We start from the raw sequence: 13,163 nt of genomic DNA on the forward strand, positions 1-13,163 counted from the left end.
ACTTTACCTTGGTTTCAGGTGTTGTGTACTGCACCCAGCTTTCGTTACCCGTGACAATTGACTCTAAAAATTCCTCTCCCTGTTCTGCATAGCGCTCCAGGAATCCGCGGGCCGCTTCAACAGGTCGTCGTTTATGGTTTTCGATTATCATTTTGGGAACCCACCTCGCACATACCTTGTGATAATGCAAATATTCCTTCAAAATCCTGTGAATCGTACTCATACTGACTTCAGGGATTACTTCGCATAGTTCGAGCATTGTCACATGCCAATCTTGAAGCATTGCTTGTTCCACTTGCTCCACACTTGCATCTTCATGATATAAACTCAATGAAGCAAAAAAAAAAAAAAAAAAAAAAAAAAAGCAATTGAACATCGTCTGAGCCAGCACGTCTGATTGGCTACTCTCGTTTCCGCCATTATAGTAGACTCATTGCGATCTTAGTGGCGCGGAGTGGGCAGAGTAGGTGTGGCGAAGCTGTGACGTATGGCTTCACGATTTTGTTATATGGGTAGATCCTCTATTTTATAACATCCTTTTTACTCTTTTCATTCTCATACCGTAATTCTCACCGTTGTGATTACTCCGATTGGGTAGAAAAGCGTGGGTAGCTAAGGAAACTAATCATCATCAAAAGTCCAAATTTCCGTATTTCAGACTTTGACCGCTTCCGATTTTGAAATAGATCCAGAATAAACTATCAGTCATTACTCAGCGCCTTGCACATCACATCGTCATTGAGAAATCATATATATATACTTTCTTTAAGTGATCATTAAAAAACTTGGAAACGTTCGGGTTGCGAGCGGAGCTAGCAAGAAATTTCTTACCAAATCTATTTATTTGCAAATCAACAACAATATTGATTGACAAGGACTCTAATGGTTTTACGGGACTATTTTCAAACACTTTCTCTTTCTGTTTGCTCGTTTCGCGCCCTCTTTCTATCAGCCCTCGGGGCGACCGCTCTGCTCGCCTCTCCCTAGCTCCGGCTCCGATCATTAATTACTATTCTTATTATCTCAAACAAATTTTGTTATGCGGACGCAAATTCTTACGGAATGGGGTGATGAGCACTAGATTAAACGTTATTTTACCGTTCTATGTAGAATTAAAGGCGTGCTCATTCCATAATATGCTTCACAAAATTTAAGGATCGAATTGTAACACAAAAATATAATTAGGGATTACAACGCGTTTGCAGATTATCGCAAATGAAAACAAAAAATTAGCATTGCGTAACTCTGACCACCATGGAATGAGGCATACGATCTAACTTTTCTTGCGTACGGTTTTCACATTTTGTGTCTGGCAACGCTGCCGCTCAAGATGCTTAACGCACCATTTGCGTTGCGCACTAGCCGCAAATTTGCGAACCGTGATACAGAATGAAGCCTCATAAACTCGGTTTCAAAGATGATCTCTATAATAAATATGGCGCAGGATTCAAAGAAGGAGGAGCTATTCAGAAACTTGTGAGTAAACGAAAAAGAAACTTTAGTGATGAAGAAGTTGATGTCTTGTTAAATGGTGTTGAACGTTACCAAAAAATTTTGTTTGGGCCTTATACATCCACTATTACACCTGCAACAAAAGAATCAAAATGGGAAATCATAGCACGGCAGGTGCAAGCAGTAGGTTACTGTTGGCGCGAGGTTGGAGAAGTAAGTTATTTTGTACGTTATACTTGACACAGTTGAATAGTAATACATTATATTTGAGTAAGGACATGAAATATTACTAAAATGTTTAGCAGAAGGGGCCCAGAAGTATGTTAAAAAAATATACAAAATTTACAGGAGAAATGGAAGATTTAAGTATCGTCTAACCTTACCTAACTTAAAATAACCTTACTTAATATGAGAAATAAGCGAAATTCGGTGATGATTTATTTTTGATGCACCACATTTTGGAAGTGTTACAGGTAAAATTAAAGGCTTAAGTTTAGAGTTGCCCCTCCAGTCTGAAGTTGCCCTTGGACTTTGCAACATACAAAAAACAGTGCTTAAAGTATTAAAAATTGTTACATTTCACTTAACTTCAGTACTCCGTGTGTTTCACAAATATTTAAAAGGTTTTCTTCATTATTTTTGCGCATCCGTTACACCTGTTCGCCATATTTTACAACTACCATGCTGCTGAAACCTTCCGCGAATGCTTCCGCATCCGGCAAATAGTACTAACTTCCACATATCTTTTCTCGTATTAAACATAACTCTCCCTCCGAACTTACATTCCTAAACATCAAATAAAAACTTCAAATTATCATTTCTTACCTCATTTCTCCTGTAAATTTTCCTGATTTTTATAAAAAGCGGAGGGGTAACTCTAAACTTAACCCAAATTAAATACTTTACATGAAAACCCATATTTATAAAGAACAAGTGGCCTATGTTTAACAGAAGGGGCCTGTTTTCTCTAAACCATGTTACAACTTTGGTAATTTCTGTTCGTATTCGGTTAGTTTAGGGTAGGGTTGGTTAGTTTGTTAGGTTATGCTAGTTTAGGTTAGGTTAGTTCAGTTTATATTTGTGTAGGAGACTCGCATAATTTTCTAAAAAAAAAAAAAGAAAAATGATAGAATTTCGCTTATTTCTACTAATATTACGTCAGTTTAGGTTAGCTTACGTTAGTTTATGGTAGGTTATATTTGGTTGCGTTATGTTACGTCTAAGTACTTGCATCACTCATTTCTCCTGTAAATTTTGTGTTTCATACGTGCTTCTGGACCCCTTGTACTAAACATACTCCGAACAAATTTCTGCAAGCGATAATCATAATTTATTGCATCCGTTCATCGTCATAGAACGAAATTGCGTGCAATTTTACTATACGGATCCACACAGAATTTCGTAAATTCTTCTTCTGAGATTTCATTTTTTTTTTTTTTTTTTTTTACCTTCAGCAATCATTTTTGATGTGTGCTCTTGCATTGTCTGGTGCAGGTTCACTTTAACAGGTCTGCAAAACACCAACCTGTGCTAGGTAGCCACTAGAAAGTCCTAATGTCATAGCAAACAACGGGTACTATACGGATCCACGGTATATGTAGTAGTAGAGTATGAGTAGGAGTAGTAATGGTACTACTATGAGCAAAATAAATGACGCGTCTCTTTATTTTGAAGTTTTTTGAAAATATCTCCGTTTTCTTTGTATGTTCGAAATTTCGGAAGGTTTCCCCAGCAGGACAGGTTAATAACAAACCCGTTTTTAATATTTGTGTTAGATATTAGCTTAAAATAAAGAAATTAGAAGCAAAAAACATTAAATCGACAGAAATCTCGAGAATTACCAACTCTGCTAAAGTGGGAAATTTTCAAGAACGCGAGGGAATTCTGCAGTTCAACACGAAGCAGCGACATCTATGTCATTGAGAGAAGCGTGGATTAGATCTACAAACGAAAATTTTAACGAAATATTTCTAGTATGTCTTATTATATGCATTATCAGCGAACTCCAAATATATGAATCTATGCTAAGTATTAACGTATAGATAGTGCAAATAGTGGAAATTACCTATGGAAAAAGACGAATTGTTAGCCCAATCGTAATGAAAAATCGTCTTTACTGTAGAACAGGTTCAGCTTATGTAAGAAAGCAAATAGCTCAGTTAGATAAAGCAACGAGTTTGTATACCGAAGGTAGATGGTTCGAATCCCGTGGAAGTACTGTTGTCATTTTTATCACTAAGGTTATTTTATTTATTTTTTATTTGGGAAAGAATCAAAATGTAACATATGTGTAAAACTCATGACGATACCAAAAAAAAAAAAAAGTTTGGATATTTTGATAACAGATTTCCCTATTAAATGTTTAATTTTCTCTATAAATATTTGTCTTAAATTGAAATTGTTTTGAATTTACTACATAAGCAAAGTTGCCCGAAGGAGGAGAGCTCAAGTAATAGATATTCTACGTAAAAGCAACCTATTGTAGAATGATGATGCTTCTTACCTTCAGCACATAATCTTAACGTTAGAGAGTCAGAGAGAGAAAAATCCTGTTTTTCCTCCCCTATGACCACTCATCTTAAAGCTCTATCTATAATGATTCGTGTCACATAATTTCGGCTCTCCAAAGACATTCATATTTATTATTATTATTATTATTATTATTATTATTATTATTATTATTATTATTATTCCTGAATATGAGCCAGAGCCCACTCTGAAAAATTGCATCTGGCGTTCTGAGTGAAAGTTCTATGGGACTATTAGAAAAATATATTCCCGTTTCCACGCTGATGGTAGAATTTCTTAAACAGTTATTGAATTACGTTCGAAAGCTAGGCGTAAATAGCGCCCCCGCAACAATGTGGCGTGGGGACCGCACAAGCTGCAAGGCCAAAAAATATACAGAAAGTACGCCGGGGCGGAGCAGGCCAAATTTTCACACGGGCCAAGTGACTTTTTGGCGCCCTTCCCCTAGTAGTAGCCTATATTTTACATTTTATCATAGTGTTTTTAATAGTTTAAACCAGGAGCGTCATTTCAGATTTTGCTTTGGGGGGGGGGGCAAGACCTCTTGATATAAGTAAAATTTCGCGTTTTTCACTGATTTACTACTATTCTAATGATAAAATCTATATACATCTCAAACTCAGGGGGGGGGCAAATGCCCCTCCCTGCCCTCCCTAAATGACGCCCCTGTTTTAAACCCATTTTCAAAAAGAAATCCATTACCTAGGAAAACTTCACAAAGAATATGGCCCGCTATAAACAATACCAACTCCACCCCCTCTGGTCTAGTGGCTAGCACGCCTGCCCTCTGTGGTACCGGGTCCAATTCCCGGTGGATTACTGTTGAACGATAAAAGTGGTTCGGATTCCACTATAATTAGTATCCACATCTCCCTTGCCCATTAAGGCATATCCGTGGAACGCTAAACTCAAGCAAACAAACAAACAATACTTAATTCCCGGCACTCTTTATTCTACATGCCATCTCTCAATTTTTCGATACAGCCCCCTTAGTACTATGAAACTCTCTTCTTCCATAGTGAAATGTAAAAAGATCATATAATTGCCACTACTTTACAAGAATATAAACCAAAAACGTCAGTAGAAAGCACATTGTAAAATTTACTTTTTGAGGCTCGTTTTGGTGCCCCTCTTTCTCTGGCACCCCGGGCAGTCGCCCGGCCCTTAGTCCGCCCTTGAAAGTACGGACGCATAACTAAGGACTGCGGAGGAGAGGTTAACCTTCATGTTATGCCACTGGTTTGACGTGTTTGAAATGTTCAGTAAGTGATCGGTTAGTGAAATAATTTCGACGGTTACTGATGTTTAAAGTTTAGGTAAGACAAAGCTACCTAATCAAATACATTTGATATCGCGATGTCACAATTTGATTTTTCCTCACATAAAAAAGATAAAAACAATAATAATAAAAACCCTTACTCGTACTGGGCTCCTAACTAACTAACAACCTAATTCTTACAGACTAGTTGCTCTGACCAACTGAGTTTCGATTTCTTACGCGAAAGAAGTCTGTTATATTAAGAGGCATGCTTTTCATTATCAAAACTGTTCGAAGTAATACGAACATGGCTTAAGAACAGAGACGGAACTGAATTACCACTCGATTGACCTTGAGGGCAAATCACCAAAGCGTAGCTATAAACGTAAGTTCCAGCATGCATTTCTCTGGAGTTGTGTTCAGTATTCCTATCTGCCAGTCATGCTTGTTCGTAGGAGTAATGTGTTACAAACCTAACCTTTCGATAGAGCACAATGACAGAGAATCAGAGGAAAGAAACTCTTGCCATTGTGAACGTGGGATACCACACTGTGCAATAAAACTGACGCGTCTCCTTGAAGTGATATTTCATCGAAAATAACTCGTTTTCCTTTATATAGTCTATCCGAAGTTTTTGAGGGTTTCAAAATGAGGAAATGTTACTGACAAACAAGAACGCATTTAGGGGTGGGTCTAGGGGGTCCGGACTCCCTCTGAAACCCCAACTTTTCTGTAAATTTAGCCTAATTTTGGGGATTATCTTTTAAAATTTTATTATAATTTATCCTAATATTGAAGTCGGACCCCTCCCGAAATAAATTACTGCATACGTGTCTCTGACAATTTTCAATATATTCGTTAAATAATAAAGTAAAATACCTAAATTAGGAGCAAAAAGCTTTAACACGGGCTAACTTTTGTCTACTGCCAATATTGCTAGAAGGGATATTAATAGCAAAAACTGCTAGTCAATGCTAAACCTTGGAACGTCATCCCGAACAAGTCTATTATTGAGAACTACATATGAAACATGTTATTAAAACTTATCCAGCTTTTATCTGGCATGAAATTATTATATACACCAAATTCACTCTCCTAAAATGTGTATCTAAACAATGTACGAAGCAATGAAAATTTTTTATCGAAATATTTGGGCAGGAAACTCTAACAGCCAGCCATTTTATTTAAATCGTAATAAACCCTGTAACCGTACGTTAACGTGAGGACAAAGCTTGGTCCATTGGTAAATTGTTTGAAGAATAAAAACTCAATGTTCGTAGGTTCGAATCTATCCAGTCACCACAACATTTTATTCTTATGTGTAACGATGAAATAAGAAAAAAATGTATAACCGTTAAGTCAAAACTTCAACCAAGTCTGAAGAAAACAATACTAAAATAGTAACACAATGACGTCAACCAAAAATTATTACATGTAGCGTTTGGACGAAATTACAGCTGTTAACAATTGCAGAAATAAAAACAGACTGATAGCTGTAATGCAATCTAGACTTCTGAATGCATTTACTTCCTGAAAACTTCCGTCTCGTCATTGGTATGCCGTTAATCATTGTAAAACCTTTCAATTGGAAGTGAAATGACACAAACTAAAACAGTTTTAAATCAATAAATAATGTCTATGTGTAAAAGTAGGTGTCTTTTGTCTGTAGTTCTGAGTTCCTTTTACTTTGAAGTGACAAATGAGAGAAGAAAGTATGGTGTTCGAAAAAAAAAATTAAATTTGAGATTTCAACGAATTTACACGTATTATAGCCCCTAACACCGAAAAAGTTATTTTTCGATACATGTCTATCTGTTCGTCCGTCCGTTCGCTACACTTTTCTGTGCACTCGCCTAGAGGCCATACCGTTCAACTTATCTGCACCAAATTTTAGTTTAAGATTTTCATAGTATTTCCTATAGTTTTTTTTTATTTCCCTCCTACTCCCAAAACATGGGTAGTTTCCTGTACGATGAAAATAGAAAAAAGATATTTTCTCATAACTGGCTCTAACGATCTTGTTTTCTTTCTTTTTTATAAATCAGTATTTAATTAGCAACCCTATTTTGTGGTATAAGGCATTTATCTGAGAAAAATCTACAAGGGGTAGTTTATACTAAGGGCGTGAGTTTTTTCTCAGTGATTTTCTCAAAATGGACTCAAATGTTTTCGTTCATATTTCATAAATAAAGATTTCATTAATAACTTATCAATATGGCATAACTCGTTTGTCCTAAAAAATGCGAGGGGTAGTTTATTCTTGGTGGAGTGTTGTCTGGGCGATTTTCTCAAAAACGACTCAAAAGAGTTTATTCATATTTCAAAAATAAATATTTCGTTAATAACCGAACAATATGGCAAAACTCATTTGTCCTGAAAAAAATATGCGAGGGGTAGTTTACTCTTGAGGGTGTTTTTCCTCCACGGTTTTCTCAAAAATGAGTCAAGCAATTTTGTTCGTACTCAGAAATAAATATTTCATTAAAAACCTAGTAATATGGAATAACTCGCTTACCCTGAAAGAATCCTCAAGAGATAGTTTATTCGGGGAGTTATTTTTCCCTCACGATTTTCTCAAAAATTACTCGGACAATTTTATTTATAATTCATAAATAAGTATTTCATTAATAACCCTATATTTTAGTATAAGTCATTTCTATGAAAAACAATTACAACGGATAGTTTATTTTTGGGGTCAAGGTTATTTCCCCGACAATTTTCTCGAACGACAGGCGAGTTTGTTCAAATTTCGCAAATAAATATTTCATTAATAACCAAAAGTATATCTTAACTCATTGTTCGAAACAATTCACAAGAGGTAGGTTACTCTTGACGTGTTCTTTTTGAACGACTTTCCCAAAGTGACTCATTTGATTTTTTTCATATTTCATAAACAATGATTGCATTAATTGGTCTATTATATGTCTAATGAAAATGTGCTCAAAGTGTGAGTTAGTTTTGTAGTGTGGATTTTCTTCAATCGAAGTTTTTTATTCGATAATCTGACATTCGATGTATTTGAATAATACGATAACTTTATTCGTATTATCCAAATACACACTTCAGTAACAACTGCGGCCTAACACAGTTAAGAAATTGAATTGAAAAAGTTTAGTGCGGTGGCCCTGTAATTGAATATTTTTTGAGAAACTCCCTAGCTTTTTGTGGTAAACCTAGGCTTTTCTTTTTCGAGCGACAAAAGAGAGAAGAAAATATAGTGATTGTGAAAATAATATCAAATTCAGATTTCAACGGATTTACATGTTTCATGGCGTCTACATACCGAAAATGTGACTTTTCGACACCCGTCCTTCCGGTCCGTCCGTTCGGCACACTTTTATATGCACTCGCCTAGAGGCCATACCGTTCAACTTATCTACACCAAATTTTAAACTTAGGGTTTACTTAGTATTCTTACAGGAGCTTTTCCATTTTTTCCTACCACCTAAAATAAGTGTGGTTTACAAACAGCCGAAAATCGAAAAACGCTATTTTCTCAAAAATGGTTTTAACAATTTTGTTTATTTTTCATTAATCAATATTTAATTAACAACCCTATATTGCAGTATCAGATATTTCTCTTAGAAAAATTTACAAGGGGTAGTTTATTCTTGGAGGTGACTTTTTCTCGACGATTTTCTCAGAAAAGACCCTGGCGAATTTTGTACACACTTCATAAATAAATATTTGACCTTACAACATGGTATAAGTCAATTGACCTGAAAAATATATGAGTAGTAGTTTATTCTTGGACTTGAATTTATTCTCAGTGAGTTTCTCAAACACGACCAGTTGGCAACCCTGTATCTCGACAACGAAGCTGAATTCGAAAACTGCAAGAGGACCATTTGTCTCCTTTTGATGTCACGAATCACCTCCCGAAGTTTGTGGACATCTTTCAGGTTCACCCTTAATGAAGCTTCTTTTCGAAAAGTTAACTATTAACTTTAGGCATTGTTTATCTTTTTTTAAATCACAAATGTCGTTATTAATTTTAAGGCAGAGAACTACTTCTGAGAGAATAGATCTTGAAAGATAATATTAAAACTTAGACTTTTGTTTTCGAGACATTCCAGACAAGACGAGACATTTTACAAGCTACCTCGTGTCCAAAACATTTGCCTCGTATTATCTTGGATGTTACAAAGCGCGTCTTGTCCCTTTCTCGAGACATGTCTTATCTCGTGCGCATTCGTTAACACTTGGGAAGGATTATCTTTCTACTCAAAGCATTGTTTTTATAATGGTTGCATATTTATGATAATTGCTGTCCACATAAATTACAGTCCTTTCAGTTGAATTAATTTTTATTATTATTATTATTATTATTGAAATTGCAATATCTAGTTTAACGTTGGTCGATTGTGCACCTACGCTAAGGGAGAATGATGATGAATGAAATGGTGAAATGAAGAAAGTGGGAGGAAAATGGAAAATCTCAAGAAAACACATACCCATGCACACGGTATTTGTCCACCTCAAATTTCACTTGGCGCGAAGTGGAATCGAGCCACGGACCCCATGCACCAAAGGTGAATGCTCTATTATTATTATTATTATTATTATTATTATTATTATTATTATTATTATTAATAATAATAATAATTGTAGCGAGCTCAACGGGTTTCAACCGTTCGACTTAACCAACGTTTGGATGCCTATTCGTTCGTCGGCTCCATGAGAACTTCTCATAAAAGACATTTCATTTTAATGAAACTAGTAAGTGCCTTCTTTTAGCTCTGCGAAGTAACTATTGCTTGGAATATGAATCTGCAAAACATAAGAGGTAAAATTAACCAAATGGTGCAAGTTTCCACTTATATATACAAAACAATTTTGCAATATCAACTGCGTGAATCTTGTCCCATAAAGAAGCCGAAACCCCTACACCGAAGAGCCCTCCGAGATTTGATCATTGTCCACACGGACTGAAATTGTCATTTGAAGCCAAGGCTTTAATATGAAGCCAATAATTTCTTTAAAATAGACGGAAAATTCGGAAGTTATAAGCATTTTCATATTTTTGCCTTTTCTTATAAGGGAGCCGTCCGTAGCCCCCTATACTGAAGAGCCTTCCCCCCCCCCCCCCCCGGAGATTTGATCATTGTCCACTCGGACTGAATTTGTCATTTGGAACCAACACTTTAATACGAAGCAAAATATTTCTTTAAAATAGACGAAAAATTCGAAAGTTATAAACATGTTAATAATTTTGCCTTTTCTCATAAGGGGGCCGTATTAGCCTACACTGAAGAGCCCCACGAGATTTGATGATTGACCACTTGGACTGAAATTCTCATTTGAAAACACAACTTTTAATATGAAGCCAAAAATTAAACTTTTACATCAATTTAAACTGACTGGGTTCCGGTTCCCCCCACTATTGTTTACTTTAGTTAAGTGGTAATTTGTGACAGCTTCACATCATCAAAAGAATGTTTCACTTCAACTCCCCTCCCCCAGGAGTTCGTGCTGGATCCACCACTGGAATCAATAGACATTCTTCCTATTCTTTTTGTCACCCTTGATTGTGTAGGGGCTCCCTCGTACAAATAAAGAAGCGGTAATATTACAATCAAGGGGCGCTATATATTAGGTATTTTTTTAGTTACCTACCCCTAACCGCACAGGGCCATCTTTCGTAGAATAAAAAATATTACGTGATATTCCAATCATGAAAGGGGAGAGGATGCTGTAAATATATTTCTTATTCATTTTGTCTGTCCTGCTTATCAAAAATTACTTTCTGTTGGAAGGGTACTGAAATAAGAGGGGCAAAATAAAAAGTCGTACCCCCTCCTACATGGTTGCTTAAATAAGTACTAAAGAAAGCATTTTAAACTAAGATATTTAAGATTTAAACTAGGAAACTAAGATATCCTTACATTATGTAAGGATGGCATATTCAGGATTATTATTATTATTATTATTATTATTATTATTATTATTATTATTATTATTATTATTATTATTATTATTTGAATGTTTTTGGAGCACCGAAATTTTGTGAGACGAACAATGATATGTAGAGGTTTAAGATGGGTGGTCATAGAGGAGGAAAAACCAGGATTTTTCTCTGTCTGACTCTCTAACGTAAAGATTATGTGCTGAAGGTAAGAAGCATCATCATTCTACAATAGGTTGCTTTTACGTAGAATATCAATTACTTGAGTTCTCCTCCTTCGGTCTACTTACCTTATGTAGTAAATTCAAAACAATTTCAATTCAATACAAATACATTGTAAAACTTTTCCGTAATTAAACATCTAGGGAAAATTAAACATTTAATAGGGACATCTGTTATCAAAATATCCAAACACGTAGATAGAAGAGTCCAAATTAGAATTAACATTTACTGGGAAACATTCGTTATGCGCCAGCGAGCATATGGTGAACAGTGAGCACAGGGGAAATAATTACGAAACTGTTTGCAAACAAAATTAGGGACGCTAATGCAAGTGCGACAACGGCATTTTTTCTTTTTTTGGTATCGTCATGAGTTTTACACATACGTTACAATTTAATTCTTTCCCACATAAAAAAATAAATAAAATAACCGTAGTGTAGAGATAAAAATGACAACGGCACTTCCATGGGATCGAACCCGCTACCTTCAGCATACACACTCATTGCTTTAACTAACTGAGCTATTTGTTTTTTTTTTTACGTGAACTGAGCCTGTTCCGGTAAAGACGATATTTCATTACGATCGTCCTACCAATTCGTCCTTTTCCATAGATAATTTCCACTATTTGCTCTATCTTTATGTTAATACTTAGCATATATTCATATATTTGGAGTTTGCAGATAATGCATATAATAAGACATACTAGAAATATTCGTTAAAAGTTTAGTTTGTAGATTTAATTCACATTTCTCTCAATGACATAGATGTCGCTGCTTCGTGTTGAACTGCAGAATTCCCTCGCGTTCTTGAAAATTTCCCACTTTAGCAGAGTTGGTAATTCTCGAGATTTCTGTCGATTTAATGTTTTTTGCTTCTAATTTCTTTATTTTAAGCTAATATCTAACACAAATATTAAAAACGGGTTTGTTATTAACCTGTCCTGCTGGGGAAATCTTCCGAAATTTCGAACATATAAAGAAAACGGAGATATTTTCAAAAAACTTCAAAATAAAGAGACGCGTCATTTATTTTGCTCATGGTAGTACATGTTGTTACCTTATGCTCAGCATAACGTAACATGGCGCGGTGCTTTTGAGCACCTTGTATATTGGAAGGGAAATTTTAATTTTATTTAGAATGTAAGAAAACTGTTTTATTTTATAGTAGGAAAAACGTAGGTCGAAAATTTTGTGTAATTTTAGTAAAGTAAATCGTTTCAATGAATATTACATGAAGATTACATGATTATTAATTATATTTTGTATATTTTACGTATTTATCCAAGAATATATCATTATTTTAGACAAATAAGTGTATATTCCAGCCTTTTTAATGATTCTCAGTTTATTTTTATTCATATTTCGGCATAGGGAATCCTCACAAGAAAGCTAAAAATTTTATTTCATAAAATCTTCTTCAAAATTCCAAATTAAGAAAGTCACATTGTTGTCGAGTCACAGTTGCGGAAGTATCATCGGATAAAGAGGAAGACTCTTTATACCAACCAGCTATTACGAAAGAAGATATTCAAAATTTTCTTTCTCAGAGAACTGATTTGGATTCAGATTCTAGGAATCGTTTATTTTCCTTGTTAATCAGGTTTCGTTGTCTTTTTACAGAGAATCCCAGAGTCGTGAAGGTTGAGCCGTATAGAATACAGCTTTCAGACGACGTTCCCGTGGTAGGAAAGTTGTATCCTGTACCTGTTCACCTCCAGAAGGAATTTGAGCAAGTGCTGGACAAATGGTTGAAACTTGGAATCATCATAGAAGGTCCTTCACCTTACAGGTGCCCTGT

At 35.3% G+C, this 13,163-nt stretch overlaps 1 protein-coding gene across 2 annotated transcripts in view; it reads left to right on the forward strand.

The window, feature by feature from the left end:
• Window positions 1-1,334: 1,334 nt before the first annotated feature.
• The window catches only part of LOC145666849 (uncharacterized), a 51,504-nt gene continuing 39,675 nt past the window's right edge, over window positions 1,335-13,163 (forward strand). Inside the window, exon 1 of one of the 2 annotated variants that reach the window (XM_081734424.1) lies at window positions 1,335-1,476. In XM_081734424.1, the coding sequence (XP_081590550.1) occupies window positions 1,390-1,476 (87 nt within the window). In that variant the 5' untranslated portion in view covers window positions 1,335-1,389. Of the gene's footprint in view, window positions 1,666-13,163 lie in introns of both variants that reach the window. The other variant, XM_081734423.1, reaches the window with a different exon arrangement.

Source organism: Thermobia domestica, chromosome 12, assembly GCF_964235325.1.
Source record: "Thermobia domestica chromosome 12, izTheDome1.hap1.1, whole genome shotgun sequence".
NCBI lineage: Eukaryota > Metazoa > Arthropoda > Insecta > Zygentoma > Lepismatidae > Thermobia > Thermobia domestica.